Consider the following 17,191-nt stretch of genomic DNA (forward strand, 5'->3'; position numbering starts at 1 on the left):
TGCTCTGCCTGCCGGCTGTGCTGTGCCACGAGCCTGACAGACACAACCATCTATACACTGAATCTTAAGCCAAAAACTTGGCTGAACCTGGTGCAAAAATGCTTTTTCTTCAGGTGTTTTGCAGGAGAGGGATTGAAGCTGAATGCGCTAATGGTAGATGCAGAGTTGCTATGTAGCTATTTATGCCATAGCAGTTTATGCCTTTAATGCTTCCTGACCTCATTCCCTCAGGTGCTCATGGTTAATATTTGGAGAACATATAGGCCAACATCCTCCCAAGGGGAGCTGGGAACCCTGGGCAAGGAACTGGAGCCTGAACAGGAGGATGTGAAGCACCATGTGTGCACTTGGTCACAAGGTGCGAGAGCTCCCCTGGGGCTATGCACATGCCTCCTGCTAATGATGGCCCTGATCTACAGACCCCATGGCTAACAGCACAAAGAACTGAAGGCTGCATGCGGAGATGAAGCAAAATAACTGTGGCTTTCACTTGACAAGTGAGCCCTCTGCTTTACATCTCCCCTGACCAAGTCCAGTCATGCTGGGTGTAGTATCGTGCATTCTTGTCCCACATGAGTTCCTTGCAGACATCAGGGGGGGCACAAGGTTTTCCCCTATACCTAAATATATATACCTAAGTGTTACTCAAAATGATGGGGAGAATATGGGTTGCAGATGGGTTGAGAAATGAGGTAACAGGGTTTTGACAAGCATAAGTAAATTCCTCAGAGGAGCCAGATTCTATTCACCTTGTAAGCTCTACTGGACCCCTCATTTGTGGTATTTGTGAAATAACTACTGTTACGGTATGGCATTGGTAATAACATACAGGGCTCTTTTTATCTTATCACTTTGTCACACTGTCTTGGATCTTTGGCACGGAAACCCCCTTCAGTTCATAGGGAGCAGGGGGTACACACATTTCTGAGCTTTGTTTGGGTTTGAATAAAAATAGATTCTTTTGTTGCACTTAATGCATTTTGGGGTGCATTATTTGCTTTCATATAATATGTCTATTGCAACAAGATCGTTTATCTAGTTACTGGTATAATGTTATTGAAAAACAAAATCTGCAAAAAGACATCGTTAAAAACTCTGTGTTGTTGTTGTTGTTGGCCTTTGGAAACAAAATTTGTGGTTTATGTGCTGCTGCCATCTGGTGAGTATCTGCTGAAATGCCGCACAAAACTGAGCAGTAGCTGAATAGAGAGGTCAGTCCCACAGCATCAGTCCAGTGAGAGGCATTTCTAGACTAATTTCTCTTACTGGAAAAACCGTTGTAGATGTGTGTATTGTGTTTGACCAGAAAATAAACATGAATCAGATCTTCTTAGCTCAGTTCACTTGCTCATCCATTCTGCAGCATGAAAAGTGAATGTTATTGTTGTACAGGAGTATTAAAAAGGGACTAAGAATTGACCCTTTCTTTTGCACTAAGTAGCACTAAGTAAAATGCTTATTTTCACAGATAACAGTCAAGAATCAGTTCATTTTTCTATGAGGGAACTACTTCCAACAGTAGGGAAAGACAGTATGGTTTTATTGCACACACACTGGAACTGGTATAAATAGCAACATTTACTTAACCAAAATGCTGAAAATTGTACAAAATAATTTCTTCTGGTGCAACAAGGTTCGATGGGCTTCAGAAAATCTGCTTTGCTGGAAAACATCACCAAATGGAGTTCTTTGTGCTTTATGGGAAATTCATATTTTCAGTGGATTTTATCAGACCTTAGCAGCCATATAATGGAGCATAATGCTTAAAGTTGGTGGTGCCTCTCCTGTCTGGGTAGCAAGAGAGGGGAGTAAGCTACTGCAGTTCTCTCATGGCGAGAGCAGACCACCAGTAACTGTGCCTTGTGGGTGACATATTCCTGTAGCACAGTCAGCACTTACTACAGCATCCTTTTCTGAAATGCGGCAAGGCAGTGCAGTGTGTCTAAAGGGGAAGGATACTACTAGATACCCAAAACAACCTCATTTCTTTTTTGGAAGCACATTCATGTATTTTCAAAAATACATTTTTGAAACTTCTTGAACAGCTTTAGTATTAACGTCTGTGTTTGAGAAGCAAAACACAGAATGGATAGGGTGTAAGAAAACGTCCTTTCAGTTCTTGTACTTCTGTGAACACAGTGTAACTTTCATTCAACCTATTTCTTAACTGCAGTGGTTCTTCCATTCTTCTGTTGTTGATTTCAACTATTGCTGAATCCAAGTGTTTTTCAGGCCCCAGTCGGTGAGATATTTATGTGTGCACTAAACTCTGGGCATGGGAACATTATACATAGTCTTAAGCCAGAATCTAGTTTTCTTGCTGAACCTAGCGTAAGTATTTAAGCTGTAATGATGCTAGTGCCTTGAGAGTTCTGTGTGAGGTTTCAAAGTGTCTTTGCTTGTATAGCTTAGAGAAAAAGTCAGATTAAACCCTTCAGACTTCTTTTTTCTTCTCAAAATACCCTACTACCCTGTAGCACCTCTGTGTTCTTTAGTCCCTGGTACAAATAGCTGTAGAAATGCTTAACCTCATCAAGGTCCAGCAATATTTAAATGATTACAAGAATCTGAACAGTGTGGTGAGGCTGCAGTTGGTCATCCTGCTTTTTCCTATGACAGGAAGAGAAGCCAAAATTTTAATATGTGAATTTAAAATTCAAATTAGCATAAACGCTCTTTCATTCAAAGTTATTGTGCTTGTAATTCCCTAAGTAATCAAATGAGGTAGAAGACAAACATCAGAGAGCATCGATCAACATTAATTTGATTCAGTAGACGTGCAAAAAATATGGATAGTTTACAGTTAATGCAGAAGTTCTCATGGCATCTTTTCACATTGTGAGTATTCTCCTGGATAGAAACTAGAAAGAGGTTGTATTGTTTGCAGCCAAGTCCACAGAAAACCAGCTGCAGAGTATTCAAAGGAACCCAGAACTGCACTTCAGCACTTATTTTTTACTAATTAGGGAATATTCTTTCATTAGTGGTAAACCTAGGAGCCCAGGAGCTTCAGAAAGTTCCTGTACTGAAAGCTGCTGAAAATGGAAGCCACTGTATCTGCATGCAAATAAGGAGAGAAAGTCTCTTAATGAATTTGGATTGATCAAGTAAAGGGCTGGAAAGCTGTGGGACCTTTGGGATCTGGAAGGTATATACTTTCTTATGTGATACAAAACGAAGCAGAAACCTGATTAGATAGTTCCTGTAACCTATTTTTATTTAAAATTCAAGCAGAATAGAAATGGGATGCAAGAGCTGAACTATCCCAGTTCAATTAGCACAAAAAGGCGAAGAGCCAAGGTTTTCTTCACCAAGGTCTTTAGGGGCAATTCTCAGGTTTCCGCTTTCCAGCATAGCCAGATGTATTCTCCACACAAGGCCCAGAGTTGTAATTTTTAGCTCATAGTTGAATACTGGTCTGCGTCTCTACTTCTTCTCCAAACATACTTTATCTTTCCTTTGTGTGATTCTCTGCATGTATATGCAGAATCTCTACAGATTTGGATGTCTCTACACACTAGGAGAACTGTGTGGAGCTCCATGAATAATAAATATTTTGGTTCAGTGGATGAGCCAAATGATTGGGGAAAAATGTGATTTGGGTAAACTAGAAATGAAAACATGTTTTGCTTAACGTTCAGGCAATTTAACCCATTATTTTTTTTTTTCACCTTTCTCCTTTTGATTAAAAAATGTCAGATTTGTTTCAGAAAACAAACAACCAAATCAAACCAAACCAAACCAAATACATTTGAATGTGAAAGGAATATTTATGTAAATTTTGCTGACCCTTCCCTCTGTCTTATTGGCCAACTTGTATTCTTTCTTAAGATGCTCTTCCAGTTGCTGTAATTTCATTTAAAGAATTGCTGCTGTGAAATGGTGCTGACAGTGCTTTAGGTATCTAGCAACAACATCCAGTCTGAACATGCTCAGAAGAACTGGCAGGGGGACGATTTGGTCATGAAAGGTCTAGACATAGTATGAATTCAAGCTATGGCTATCCTCACGATATACTACAGCCTGCCAAGAAAACTGTACTGTTACCATTGGCAAACTAGCAGCCTTTATAAAGAGGGAAACTCTGTTTCTCCACAGGATGGCATTAGACATGCTCTAATTTTCAGTCTCAATCCCTGTTTGGGACACTCGGTGGAAATGAAGTGAGAGATCTGCCCAGGCTTCATCCAAAGCAGTTTCCCCAGTATACAAATGCTGTCTTCCGTTATGCAAACATTACTTGAATCCAGTATGCAGACATTAAACCAAACTGTATTTAAATAGTTTGTAATTGATCTGCCTCAATTTGTAAAGGACATTGACTTTGATCGAGTTCTGACCCAGCCCACAGCACAGCACAGCTCTGCATTTCTCCTAGGAGAGTACTGTTCAGCTCAAAGTCCTCATGGGAGCACTTTGACAATTTCTTCAAAGCTTTTCACCTCACCTTGCATTGGAGAGCCATATTTTTTCTTACTAAGTCTTGGTTTTAATTCAGACTCCCATGGAAATCACAGAAATTTTGTCTGGCTATCAATGAAATGTTCTGTCTCATCTATTAAAAACTCCTTATGTTAATCTGAGTAGCTTTGATATAGCCTAGCACACTGGGTAGGCTCTCACATGTCAGTGTGGGATGCAGTGATTAAATTAGGCATCTGAATGTACTTGGAATAGATTGTCAGCACAGACCCTCAGAGACCTCACTTTACATGGAAAAAAATGGAGAATTTAAGCCTTTACTCTAGGAGTATTAGTTTATTACACATCTATCATGCATGTAGGTGCAAATCAGGTGAGCCTAACTCAGATCACCTTCACTGATATGAGTGAACTGTTCTTAAAATGGTTCTGCTTCTACTATAAATTACTTTCTATTTTGCTTACACAAGAACTGTAGAAACTGGGTTAATTCTCAGAAGGGTCAGAAGATTCTATAATATAACCACTTTTAAATATATATACAGGCTTTCAGAGTGGTTTGAAACTTGATGTTTATTCAGTGAGAATGATAACAGCCAAACACACGACACCTACTTTCAGGGGAAGTTGAGCGAGACTCACAGAGATCTTCCTGTAGTCTAATTGTAGTGCTGTAAACTTGATCTTCAGTCCTTTCTCCCAGCCTTTTTTTGTTTTCCAGGAAACATCAGCCCAGAGTGCACCATCACATACTTTGGTTAGTTCTCCAGCTAGTGCAGGAAACTATAAACGTGGGTGTATGGCTGGTTGTTTGTGATATATGAACACAACTGACTGTCCTGCTGAAGCAGATGCATTACAGTTATTGTAATGAATGGGCCAAACCTGGCAGGAGCCACCTGATTTTGACCAGATCAGATGATAGATTCTAACAGCACTCCTCTTCCATTTAAAGTTGTTCCTACAAGGAGCATTCCAGCTTCATAACCTGTGTGTTTTGGGATTAAAACAGTTACCTTGGAACACTAAATAAACAGACAGCGTGGTCTTCTAACTATGCAGATGTAAAGCTTGAAGAGAGTCTTTCTCTCATGAGACGTTATTTTGAGCCTCGCAGTGGTTGAAACCATAGCAGCTGAAGCTTTTCTACTTCTCAGATTTTTCCTAAGCCTTTATTTCTTCTTCTTTATGTTTGGAAAACTACAGGCCAGACCGACGCACTGGAAGCAACAGCTGGCAAAGATGCAAAGGGTAATTGAAACAGCTTTTAAAAAAAGTTCAGAGAATATGTAGAGCATTCTCCCTGGAGAATAGGCTGAGCCATGATGCTGTTTGTGGGAAACTGCAAGAATGAGTTTTGAGACCACCCACAAGACAGGCATTTTTCAGCAGGCTTCATTGCAGATTTTGTAATGTGTGAGATAGGAACTGTGTATTTCTCATCTGAAATCGGAAAAGTGAGTGATGTATGGGTGATGCTACCAAGAGATAATGCAAGTAATTATTTTTTACAAAAGGTAAAATGTGGTTTTGGTTTTGCAGTTGCTGTCTACAAATAGATTGCATGATTTTCATCAATTTATGCCCAAGATATACCTAATCAAGTCCAGAGTTTCTTAATGTGTGTAAACATTATTTATAGACACGTTTTTGGGTTTTTCCAGTTCACACAAAGGAGAATTAATAGCTCATGTCTCAGAACTGCTTGAAGAACTGTCGCATTCTCATGCATAAAACCAGAAAATAAAAAGTGTTAAGACTCAGTAGTAGTTATGTATGCAGGGAAGAGGAGACATGTATCCAGAGAGTCTGCATCCATCCTGTTTCTTTTCTAGCACAATCCCTTAGCTTGCTTCCCATACTCTGGTTCTGTTTTTGTGCCAGCTATCTTAGAATGAAGGCGCTATGATCATAAATGTTATCTGAAAATGTGTGTTATCCAAGGGCTGAGAGTTAATTGGGATGTTCAGTATAACTGTGGGTTTACTCACTAGCATTTGTACTTTTGAAGAGGACTGTCTTTATACTGATGAAACTGGATAGCTAATGTTGTATAATTTAGGTGCAAATGTTGAAGTAAAAACTTATTTATCCAGATGATGTTGGTACTAGATTACAGATCTTCTCTGGAGTAGATCTAGAATATTTTTCTTTTGCTTTTATGTCTTACCATGCAATCTTATGTCATTTCTACTTGTTACTGTTCTTATTATTCTTGTTATATAGCCAAATCCCACAAAAAATCAACCAAGGTTCCTCAAAGGACAAACTGATCTAGTGAGACAGTAGGACAGCTCCATTCACCTGGCTGAAGCCACACAAATTACACATTGATGAGACTTGGCAGGAGCCAGTTCTAGCAACCAACTGTCAAAAGACAACATGCTTAGTGAAGGAAAACAAATGGCTGGATTATTTATAGATTACTTACATTGCATATGTTGTGCAAATATATCAAAAATGAAATCTGCAGCTGATGATTAAACTGGAGGATAAGTGAGCATCATCAGCAGTAGCTATCCTGAGCACATGTTATTATTTGTTCTGGTCATAGTGATATTGGAGCTTTCTGGGCAACAGCACCAGGGTCGAGAATGTTTCTAGAAGATGGTGAAGAAGAATATTTCTAGGAGGTGTGGCTGGAAAGCTGCCTGATGGAAAGGGACCTTGGTGTGCTGATGGACACTGAATATGAGCCAGCAGTGTGCCCAGGTGGCCAAGTAGGCCAATGGCATCCTGGCTCGTATCAGGAATGGTGTGGTGAGCAGGATTAGGGAAGTCATCCTGCCCCTGTACTCGGCATTGGTGAGGACTCACCTTGAGTACTGTGTTCAGTTTTGGGCACCTCAGTACAAAAAAGACATGGAGGTATTGGAGCAGGTCCAGAGAAGGGCAACGAGGCTTGTGAAGGGCCTGGAAAATCAGCCCTATGAGGAGAGGCTGAGGGAACTGGGGCTGTTTAGTCTGGAGAAAAGAAGGCTGAGGGGAGACCTTATTGCTCTCTTCCAGTACCTGAAAGGTGCTTACAGTGAGAGCGGGGCAGGTCTCCTCTCACTGGTGACAGATGACAGGATGAAGGGAAGTGGACTCAAGTTGCACCAAGGGAACTTTAGGTTGGACGTTAGGAAACACTTCTTTACAGAAAGGAAATGAAAAGCACTGGAATAGGCTCCCCAGGGAGGTGGTTGAGTCATCATGCCTGGATGTGTTTAAGAGTCATTTGTATGCAGTGCTCAGATATATGATTTAGCAGAGGGTTTTTAGAATTAGGGTACTATGGTTAAGCTGAGGTTGTACTTGATGATCTTTGAGGTCTTTTCCAACCTGAGTAATTCTATGATTCTATGATTCTGGAAGTAGAAAATACACTTGAAGTGCCCCTGGTTAGTTCTGTATTTACTTTGGTCAAGTGCTGCTATTTGCTTTCTTTGTAATTTTTCTCATCTTTTATTTTCCCCAGCAGAAATGATGGAGACAAGAACAAGTAGCTGCCAGTCAGACAGCAGTGGGTTCATGGAAGAGCTGCCAGAACCCTTAGTACTACAAGTAAGGAATCAACAATATTAGTCAGCGGGTCTATGAAAACTCTGTAACCTTGGCACAAGTAACAAAATGTAAAAATTCTTTTAAAAATCATGAAGTCATGAAAGCTTCATGGACACAAATTCATCCTCCTAGAGAACCTCAGGAGGCAAGAAGCATTCCCAGAGTTTTATCCAACTCTTCCACCAGACTAATGCATGGTTAGATAAGAAATGAGACAATAGTTTTTGATTATTTGATTTGCTGGTATTTAAAGATGTATTTAAAGAGACTTCATGTGCAGAGATGTCCAAGACAAAATGATGAAGAGCAAATGTTTGCATTGGTAAAACAATGAGATTTCAATTCCTCTTTTTTTTTTTTCTTCAGAATGCATCTTTGTCAGTAAAGATGAATATTTTTTCTGATCTCTACAACCAGCAAATATCTCTGTCACATGCAACAGAGTTTCCTCTGTCAAATCAAGATTTCCAACAAAATCAAGATGATTGTGTTGGTGAAGTCTTCATCACAGCTCATGAAAGCATCATGACAGTATCTAGACCAACAGAAGCACACAGAGATCAGGGAGAAGAGATTTCCCTCCTGCCAGCTGCAGAAAATGGCGAGCATCAGGCCTGTAATGCTGAGCTGCAGAGTTGTGTCCAAGACAGATTATGTGACATGAAAGAATATAAAACTGAAAGACAGCATCTTGAAAAAGAGGAGTGCATAGAAGAGAATGCTCCTTCTTTTAAGGGTGGCACTCAAGATGAAGGAGAGCCTGTCTCATCAGAATTTCATTGTCAGTTTTATTTCAGTACAGGATGTAAAAACATGAATGCAGCCCTCACTGAATTGAGTGACGCAAACCCTGTATTCATCACTGAGAGCAAGATGAGAGATGATGATGAAAGTGAGAGAGGCCTTATGGAAGAGGACAGTGAAGTCACATGTCGCAGAGATGTCCACAGAGACTGTACAGAATGTGGTGAAGAACTGTGGTGGGGTGTGGAAGTGGTCATCAGAAATGATGCCCTGCTTGCAGCAAAGGAGGAGACAAACAGGCAAAAGTTTTTTAAAATGGGTGCTGATGGGAAAAAAATAAGACGCTCCTCCAGAAGGGGACTCCCAGAAACTCTGACTAAAGGCCTTGCTGCTCCAAGCTGCTCTTCACAAGTGCCTCCCCCATGCCAAGCAGAAGGGCCAGGGTTAAGTTCACCCAACAGTCAAGAGATAGGGAGCACAAAGGAAATGTTAGGCACTAAGAAACCAGAACTGGGAGACCCTGTCCAAAACTGTGAAATGACTCATACTCCTCTGAGATCTGTTACTGTTCAGATGCCTTCAGGGCTGGAGTTTACCTCAAGGGTGAAGTGCATGAGGCAAAATCTTCCTTGCACTGAAAGCCTTGCAAAGGATGGCCATGTGGACTCGTCCAAGGTGTTAGTGCACTGCTCTGGGGTTGGTAGTCCCATATGGTCAGACCCAAGGGCTTCAGAGGACAGTGTGAAGCAGACCACTGACACTCCCAGCCAAACTGGAGAAAACAGAAAGACCGGGCAGCTGCCTGTGCTTTGCCCACCCCATAGCCACCTGACAAAATCAGCCTCCCTTGACACCATGCTCTCTGGCAAATATAGGCCACACCATTGCAGTGAAACCTCTGGAATGATGGGTGCACAGGGCAATCCCTGCTGCCACTACTGCTGCTGCCATTGCTGCTGCTGCTTATGGACATGTCCTGTGGCTGTTTCTCCCCATAGCCCCATGGGCTGCTGCTCAAACCAGGCTGCCAACAAGCTGCATGTCTTGAGGACACTGTCGTTCCTGCAGGAAAATGCAATGAGAAATCTTCCTCTGGTGAGTAGACTTCTTCAAATAATTGTGCACAATAACAGCTGACATGCTCACGTGCCAAGTGCACAAGCTTCCTTTCCCTTTCCTCATCTCTCACACTTGTTTCTTTAGTGAGACATATATTGGGAATATAACCTTCTGAGTCAAGCAGGGAAGCATTTCTTTCTAAACAAAAGTGGCAAACATATGTGTATACCTTCAGTTTTTTGGGACTGCTTATTTTCATAATGTTCATTTCAGTCTTAAAATGCTGAGAACTGAATGATAACGTTCAGGTTAAGTGAAGAGCTGAGACAAGGTTTGGTTTACAGCATGGGTTTCAGTCACTTTGAATGATTTCCAGTGAATCAGCTGAATTGCAGTTACTGAGTAACTTCCTGCACTGCAGAAAATACAAGGTGCAATCCCCTTTTACTGGGAGCTACCTTAGGTTCTATTGCATAGTGTTTGCTAAATACAAACTGTGCATACCCAGATACATCAATGAGCCAGACTGTTTTAAATCAAAGTGAATGGCAACTTCTTAGTGCCTCAAACCATTTCATCATGGAGGAGTAGGAAGCTTCCATGAAATCTAGAGTTGCATTAAGACAATTTTTGCAGTAACAAGTCCAGATTTTTATTTCTTTGGTCTGAATTCCCTTGAGTTCCCAAAAGTTGTGAAAGACTCAGGGTGTGTTGAGGGAGAAGAGAACTGGGGAGGGTTTATGTCCTGAGAGAAATGTGGAAAGGAGCAACATAGACCCTGATAATTTGCAGGAGTTTCTATTTTTGCTCTTCTTTTTACACATCATAAGGTTTTGGAATTTGAACTGTTGTACAAATTGAGGAAGAAAATGGCTACACAGAAGTTTGAAAAAGTGAAACTGCAATTTTGTTTTGTTTTCTGCCCCATCACTGAATATATACATCAGCAGTGTTTTGTCTTTGAATAGTATAAGGAAAAGCATGCATTTTGTTAGCTACCTTGTTGCCACAAGATGGCAGTGAGTCAGTATCTTATGGCGGACTGGAAAGCTCTCTCACAGAATCACAGAATGATCTGGGTTGGAAGAGACCTCAAGGATCATGTAGTTCCAACTCTCATTGACTACTGTTCTCTCACTCTTCTAATGGGGGCTAAGTGGCGTTTTTTCTTACATAGTCTGTGTAGTTTAGGGAATGCGAGAGGAACAAACTTGCCCAGGATCCATTCTTAGGGGTATGGCTCCACATCCCAGTCACCATGCAATAAGCGAGTGAATTTACTGAATATTAGGCACAAGAGAGGTTGCACTTGTGTATGCTTTGTGCTTTGCATTTAAGGTCTTTTACTGGAAAAAGCTCTCTCAGGTTATATCCCCATTTACCAAGGGCATGCAGGCAACATGGAGCAACTGTTAGATATCAAATATACACTATTTAAACTCAGTTTACCCTAAACAAGGTCCAGGTCCAGGAAAAACTAGTTGCTCCTGTATCCTTGCTGAGCCTGAGCTGTGAATAAATCTGTGTGAGCATGTGCTCTGCAATATACTTGAAGAGTCAGGTCCTGGGGAGCTGTCCATACCTCATCCATAACATGTTGTCTCGCTCCAATTTAGGAGTGAGGCAAAAGTTCTTTTGATATGTTATGCCCGGCGTGAGATTAAGAAGAAGAGCATTCAAATGTTGATCCAACCAGTTTATTAGAAATGATAGACAATTGAGGGGATGGGGAAGGGAGAGCGACGAATATCAAAATTAGGGTGATGGGGAAGGGAAAGTAGGCGATAGGAAAAGGTAGAAAAGAGCAAGAATTACGTTAAAGCAGGGAATAGTCCCCTCCTGGATGCAGCAGCGTCCCGAAGCACATTGTTAACGTTGTTCCAGGGCAAAATAAGCGTAGGGGAGAGCAGCAGCGGAGTAGCAGGCCGCAAGCAGCAGATCGGTGAATCGCAGAAAAGATGGTCAGAGTAGCAAGGTCTCAGGAAGTGGAGTCTTGGGCAGTGAGGTCCCACGGAGCAAAGTCTCAAGCAGCAATCCCAGAAGAGATAATAGGCAGCAGTAGGACAACAGTGGAGGAATCTGAGGTCAGATACCTAGAAACCCTCAAAGGTTCTTCAGCATGCAGGCATCTTCTTCAGCATGCAGGCGTTCACGTAGAGAGGCATTTGATGACAGAAAACCTCCTTGTTTCCGTAGTGAAGCATCTGGTGTCAGAAAACCTCAATTCGGGGTTTGTCCATGCCCCTTTTTATCTTTCTTCTTCCCAGCCTTTGTGACATTTCTGGAAGGCTCGGGTCAGAGTCCTGTGATTTCCTCAGAGCTGTCAATCTTCCTTGAGATGGGCCAACACGAAAGGCCACTTAAGGGCCATTAGTCCTCAGAGATGGCGATCTTCCTTGAGATAGGCCCACACAAAAAGACCACTTAAGGGCCATTAATCAGCATCTTATCTCCCTTTGGTAGCTCCCGGACTCGTCCATCTCTTAAACAAAGGGATTTCTCGAACCTTGGTTCCCGTGTGTCTCAGACAAAGGGAGTCCTGGAACCTTGGCCAGGACTTGCCTGAACTTGTCCATTTCAGCAAACTTTGAGACAGTAATGCAAAAAGCATGGCCTCTTACACCACCCCGTGACTCAAAGTTTGCTTAAAAAATGGACCACTGCTGATCCAGGATGGTGAGAAAAAGATAGCAAGCATGAGGGTAAAGGAAGGTGAGGGTGGGGAATTAAAATGTTTAATACAATCATTACAAAAGATTTCTTGATGTGCTCCACTTCTCCATCACTTGAGGAGGTTACAAAATACATGGACAATACAACACATTGTATAAGTTCAAAGAAACATGGTATCATACACAGAACAAACATGAAAGTTGCGACAACACACAATAGATAAAATAAGGTGCATTTTACCCGCAGTCCACCTGGAAGACAGGGAAAAAGGTCAAGGTCTGGACTTTTCCAAGTTTGGACAGGAACATGTCCTATTTTCTGTATACCTTCAGCAACTGGTTTAACAACTTTACCATTATCAATCTTTAGACGACAGGTGAAATCATTTAATTTGCTACAGACACCAACCAGTGATTCTTCAGGAGGGGTGACACAAATACTACATAATGCATAAAAGGTAGAATGTGAGAAGAAACAACCATACACTGAAAACAACCATACATTTAACAATAACCAATAGTAATAAATAAACAAGTAAAACAATAGGGATATTTGTGTCAGGAGAACTTTCTTGAGTATTTCCAAAACAGTTCAATTGCTGAGAGAGATAAATACTAGTCTGGCAAGTTTAAGAACTGTTATAGTCACAACATAATGTAGGATACCCCAGAATTTAAATCATAGGGAGTAATCCCAGAAACATACACATTTCTTATAAAAAACTCAGACACTTGCCAACAACCGTGTTTTGGATGGAACTCCTGGACTGCTGAGACACTGAAAAGCATCAGTGCAAAGGATTTTATGATAAATTTCACTTTTGTGACCACATCTAACATATATTAGATGGGCTCCATTGCTCATTTCCCAATTCATTAGGAATTTGGAAACACCATGGAGTTACATGCAAATCACCATCAAGTTTGACCAAAAAAGGTGAAATAAGGGGTTAGAAGGAATGATTACCACTGTGCAAAGAGTACAAGAAAGCCAGGATGACTTGAAAAAACTCTGAACTCAATTGTGAAGTTTAAACAGATCCAAAGACTGATACCAATCACAACTCACAAGTACAGCAAACAAAAACATAATACTATTGCAACCAGAACATGTAATAAAGAGGTATATCAGTATTCTAGCATGATCACATCTTCCATTTTTCTGTCACAAAACACAAATGGTTAAAATCGGCTACGTGAAGGTCCCACGGGGATCTTCTGTAAAATAAAACAAGACAACTTGCCCTTTGGGGGCTTTGTTAGTACAATTATCTTCTCCTTTTGTTGTGAGCTTTCTAACACATCCATCCTTCACTGCCTTCCCCCTCCCACCTCCCTCTCATCTGGGGGAGGGGGCGAAAGTATCAACTTTCCTTGGGCTTTTGTTCTGGCCACAAGTTAACTAATTTCTCTAGCCTGACTGTGGGTAATCCATTCATCAAATCTCATGGAACACCCTTTTGCCATCCCAGTGTCCAGAGATGATTACGTTTATGAGCAATATTTCTCCTACCTGTTCTTACTGGCAATGAGTAATGCAAAAAGCATGGCCTCTTACACATGTTTCCAAATGTACCCTCATGTGCTTCTTGGATCTTTTGCATAGTAATTTATAGACTTCTGTTATCCTCAAGGAACCATCTAGAAATTTAGCTCACTGTAGCTCTTGTAGCTCGCTGACTTCTGCTTAGAGAAGTGCAGGACTGAAGCTCTTCCAGCTCATTAGGGCATGCTTTTCTGATGGACATAAGTCCTTACTCTGCTCAGACTTGAAGCGGAATTTTTGGTTACCATGTGGACGTTGCTTACTCACACCCTATGCATTCTCATCTAGGAACAGCCAGACTTTCTGTGGTTAAAATTAAAGATTATGGAGAGGTCTTGAAGATAAGATGAACAGTCATCCAGTGCTGAACTTGAAGGTCCTCATGACACATGTGACTGCCTCAGTGTTGCTTGAGACTGTTGCCTAAACCTGTAGCAGTAAGAGAACCAGCTGCAGTCCACATGGAGCAGATACTGACCTTTGCTGCAGCCACAGGGCAGCCTTGTCAAACCACTGCCAGTCTCTGATGAGCTCTTTCCAGTGCTATCCCATAGCTATGAAGGCTAGATATTTTATTTACTACTGCAGGAGAGTTTATGCTTGAGTCACACACATCAAGAGCATGCCTGACACAGGAACTGCATTAAAATGGAGACTGAGTTTTCTCAAATGCTCAGAGAATGTCTTTTGATCTCTAACTGAAGCTGGACCCCAGCAGGGACAGCTTCTTCATGGTTCAGGCCTTTTGGGGACTGGGAGATACATTCAAGTTAACAGACATAAAAAGATCATCAAAAGGTGACTGCATGGATCCAAAAACATCAAGCATTGCCACACTTTGCAAATGTGCCTCTTGCTCTCTATCAGTTACTGTGGTCAACACTGGAGAGCAGGTTCCTACACCGTCTTCCTATGGTTCACAAGAGACTAAAATCTGCTAAAATGGAAATGTCTCATATTCCTGCTTGCACTCTGACCACTTTCAGAGTAATTAGGGGAGCATACCTTTAGAAGGCAGATAGTATTGTCTCCAAAATAATTTGGATCATACTGTCTGCATTGTTTCCTTGAACAAGGAATAAGAAGCCAAGTCTTTAACATGGCTAAAAACCTAAACCAATGGACTCTGGTAATAGGATCTATTTTGAAACTACTAGTGGGTTGTCCTTATATTACTTCTGTGCTCCAAGGCAGTAATGGGAATGTCCTAGTAGGATTTTTTATATGCTATTACTGCTCATTGTTCTCACCTGCTTTGAGACATTCCTACTGTTCACACTGTATTAGATGCAGATGATTAGTCATAAAAAATTCCTTCTCTCAGTCAAAAGAAATGGTCACATATATGACATAGGTCCTCTGACTTATCATGGATGTCTGTTTTTGAATGAGAACAACTGCTTTGTTACTTTGCTTGGATGTACGCTTGTTACAGTAAATGTCTGTGCTTGGTTAGATAAACCCAGTTCTAGCTTTCTAAGTGGAAAATGGTGAGAAATTATCAGTGTAACACTTAGCATCTGTCATGAAGACATCTGTCCCTCTCATAGTTCTTAAGTATTTTTCCTCTGTTTCATTCTCACTCCTCCTCTTTCTTTTTTCCAAAACAGTTTCTAAATTCCAGTGGATAGTAATGTAACGTATCATTTTATCTATAGCAACTCATACTGCTGGAAGATAATATATGACAACAATATAATATCAGAACTGAGCGCTATGCTAAATCTTTGATCAAAGTCCATTTCCCCTCCAATGGCAAAAACGAAATTCCCATTGACTTGAGTAGTACCAAGACTTCATCCTACATGATTTATGAAAGAGGTAGTAACTGGGATGCAAATGGTGCACCCAGAGCAAACTTGAAGGACCAGCTAAGCTTCTGCAGGAGTAGCTTGTAGTCCTTGTGCAGATATGAAGAGGACATGTGCCATGTGGGCTGTCAGCTTCCAACACACACTCAACATAGAGGCGTTCAGAGAAAAGTTGTAAAGTGTCTTCTTGCTTTTCTCCATAGTGTACTCATGAAATAGAGCTGATGAAGATCTCCTGTCAGCACTTCCATGAGAAGCTGGATGAGATTGATCAGCACCTGACTGAACAGCAGGCACTGTTTTCCAATTACATGCCAGAAGAAGGAAGGTAAAGGCAGCCCCACACATTTAAACCCAAAGCCAACATCAGCAGCAGTGTGCGTGATGTGTCTGGTCACTTGTCTTACTGTAGATTTGCTGATCAGTGGGCTGCAGCTGTGGGTATCATGCAAGTGGAAGAGAAAACAGTGATTTTTGCTTGGAAGAAAGTCTAACCTTTCTCTGCATTGTTCAAGCAGTGCATTTTGAAGTTCGCTCCATAGATTTAGGTTGGATGTGTTTTAATAGCAGTAGGAATTCAGGAGCTGATTTAATTTAGCTTTTAATGTAAACAGCTTGTATTCAAAGTGATTATTGAGATGTCATAGAATCATAGAGTGTCCCAGTGCTCACGTATTCAAAAAGTTACTAAGGGCTTCCAGTCTTGAGGTGCCTCAAAGTGGACCATCTATGTAGGTCTTTATGCTGGTAATAAATCATAACAGATGAATGTGGCTAAACTCAGGCTCTGTAACTGCTCTGTGACCACAACACATTTAACTTTGCAATTGAGATAACTGAAGAATGGAGGGCTTTTATTCGTCCTTTTGCAAATTACTCTGTGATCACAGGTAGAAACAAGATAGCAACAAAGTGGGATATAGGTGCATTGGTGGAGCTAAGGAAGAAAGTGTTCTCCACTCACTAAAGTGTGCTTTCATTGCTGTCTCTGCAGGGAGGAAAGCAGAAACCTGCAATGCCTATGTCAAGCCGTTCGTCAGGAGATGGCAGAGCTGGAACTCTGTCTGAATGATAGAGCTTACCAAGTCGGGGAGGGCATCCTGATGGTATGCTGCACAAGCTCTGGGTCTTGTGGGAGAGCTTCCCTGACAAGCCTGGGTCAAAGGGTCAGAAAACAATGTCCACTGACAGAGGCCCTTTTGCAGACTTTACAGTATATTTAACTGCAAGAATAAAACCTCCTCTAGGCCTTTCTCCTTTTTCTGGCAGTATCTCATTTGCCAAATACTGCATGTCTTCTTTGAACCAAGCATAAGAGCAGGCATGCTTCATATACTCTTGTGTATCCTGCTTGATTCCTTTTATTATATTTTTATTACTGCAATATGCTT

The 17,191-nt window shown here is 41.3% G+C and overlaps 1 protein-coding gene across 1 annotated transcript in view; it reads left to right on the plus strand.

The window, feature by feature from the left end:
- The window catches only part of ITPRID1 (ITPR interacting domain containing 1), a 55,065-nt gene that overhangs the window by 27,683 nt on the left and 10,191 nt on the right, over positions 1-17,191 (plus strand). Inside the window, exons 7-10 of the mRNA XM_015855069.3 lie at positions 7,883-7,968; positions 8,335-9,807; positions 16,004-16,128; positions 16,795-16,906. Coding sequence (XP_015710555.2) covers positions 7,883-7,968; positions 8,335-9,807; positions 16,004-16,128; positions 16,795-16,906 — 1,796 coding nt within the window. The remainder of the gene's footprint in view (positions 1-7,882; positions 7,969-8,334; positions 9,808-16,003; positions 16,129-16,794; positions 16,907-17,191) is intronic.

The sequence above is a fragment of the Coturnix japonica genome, chromosome 2, assembly GCF_054131305.1.
Source record: "Coturnix japonica strain WE chromosome 2, WE-NBRP24, whole genome shotgun sequence".
Lineage (NCBI taxonomy): Eukaryota > Metazoa > Chordata > Aves > Galliformes > Phasianidae > Coturnix > Coturnix japonica.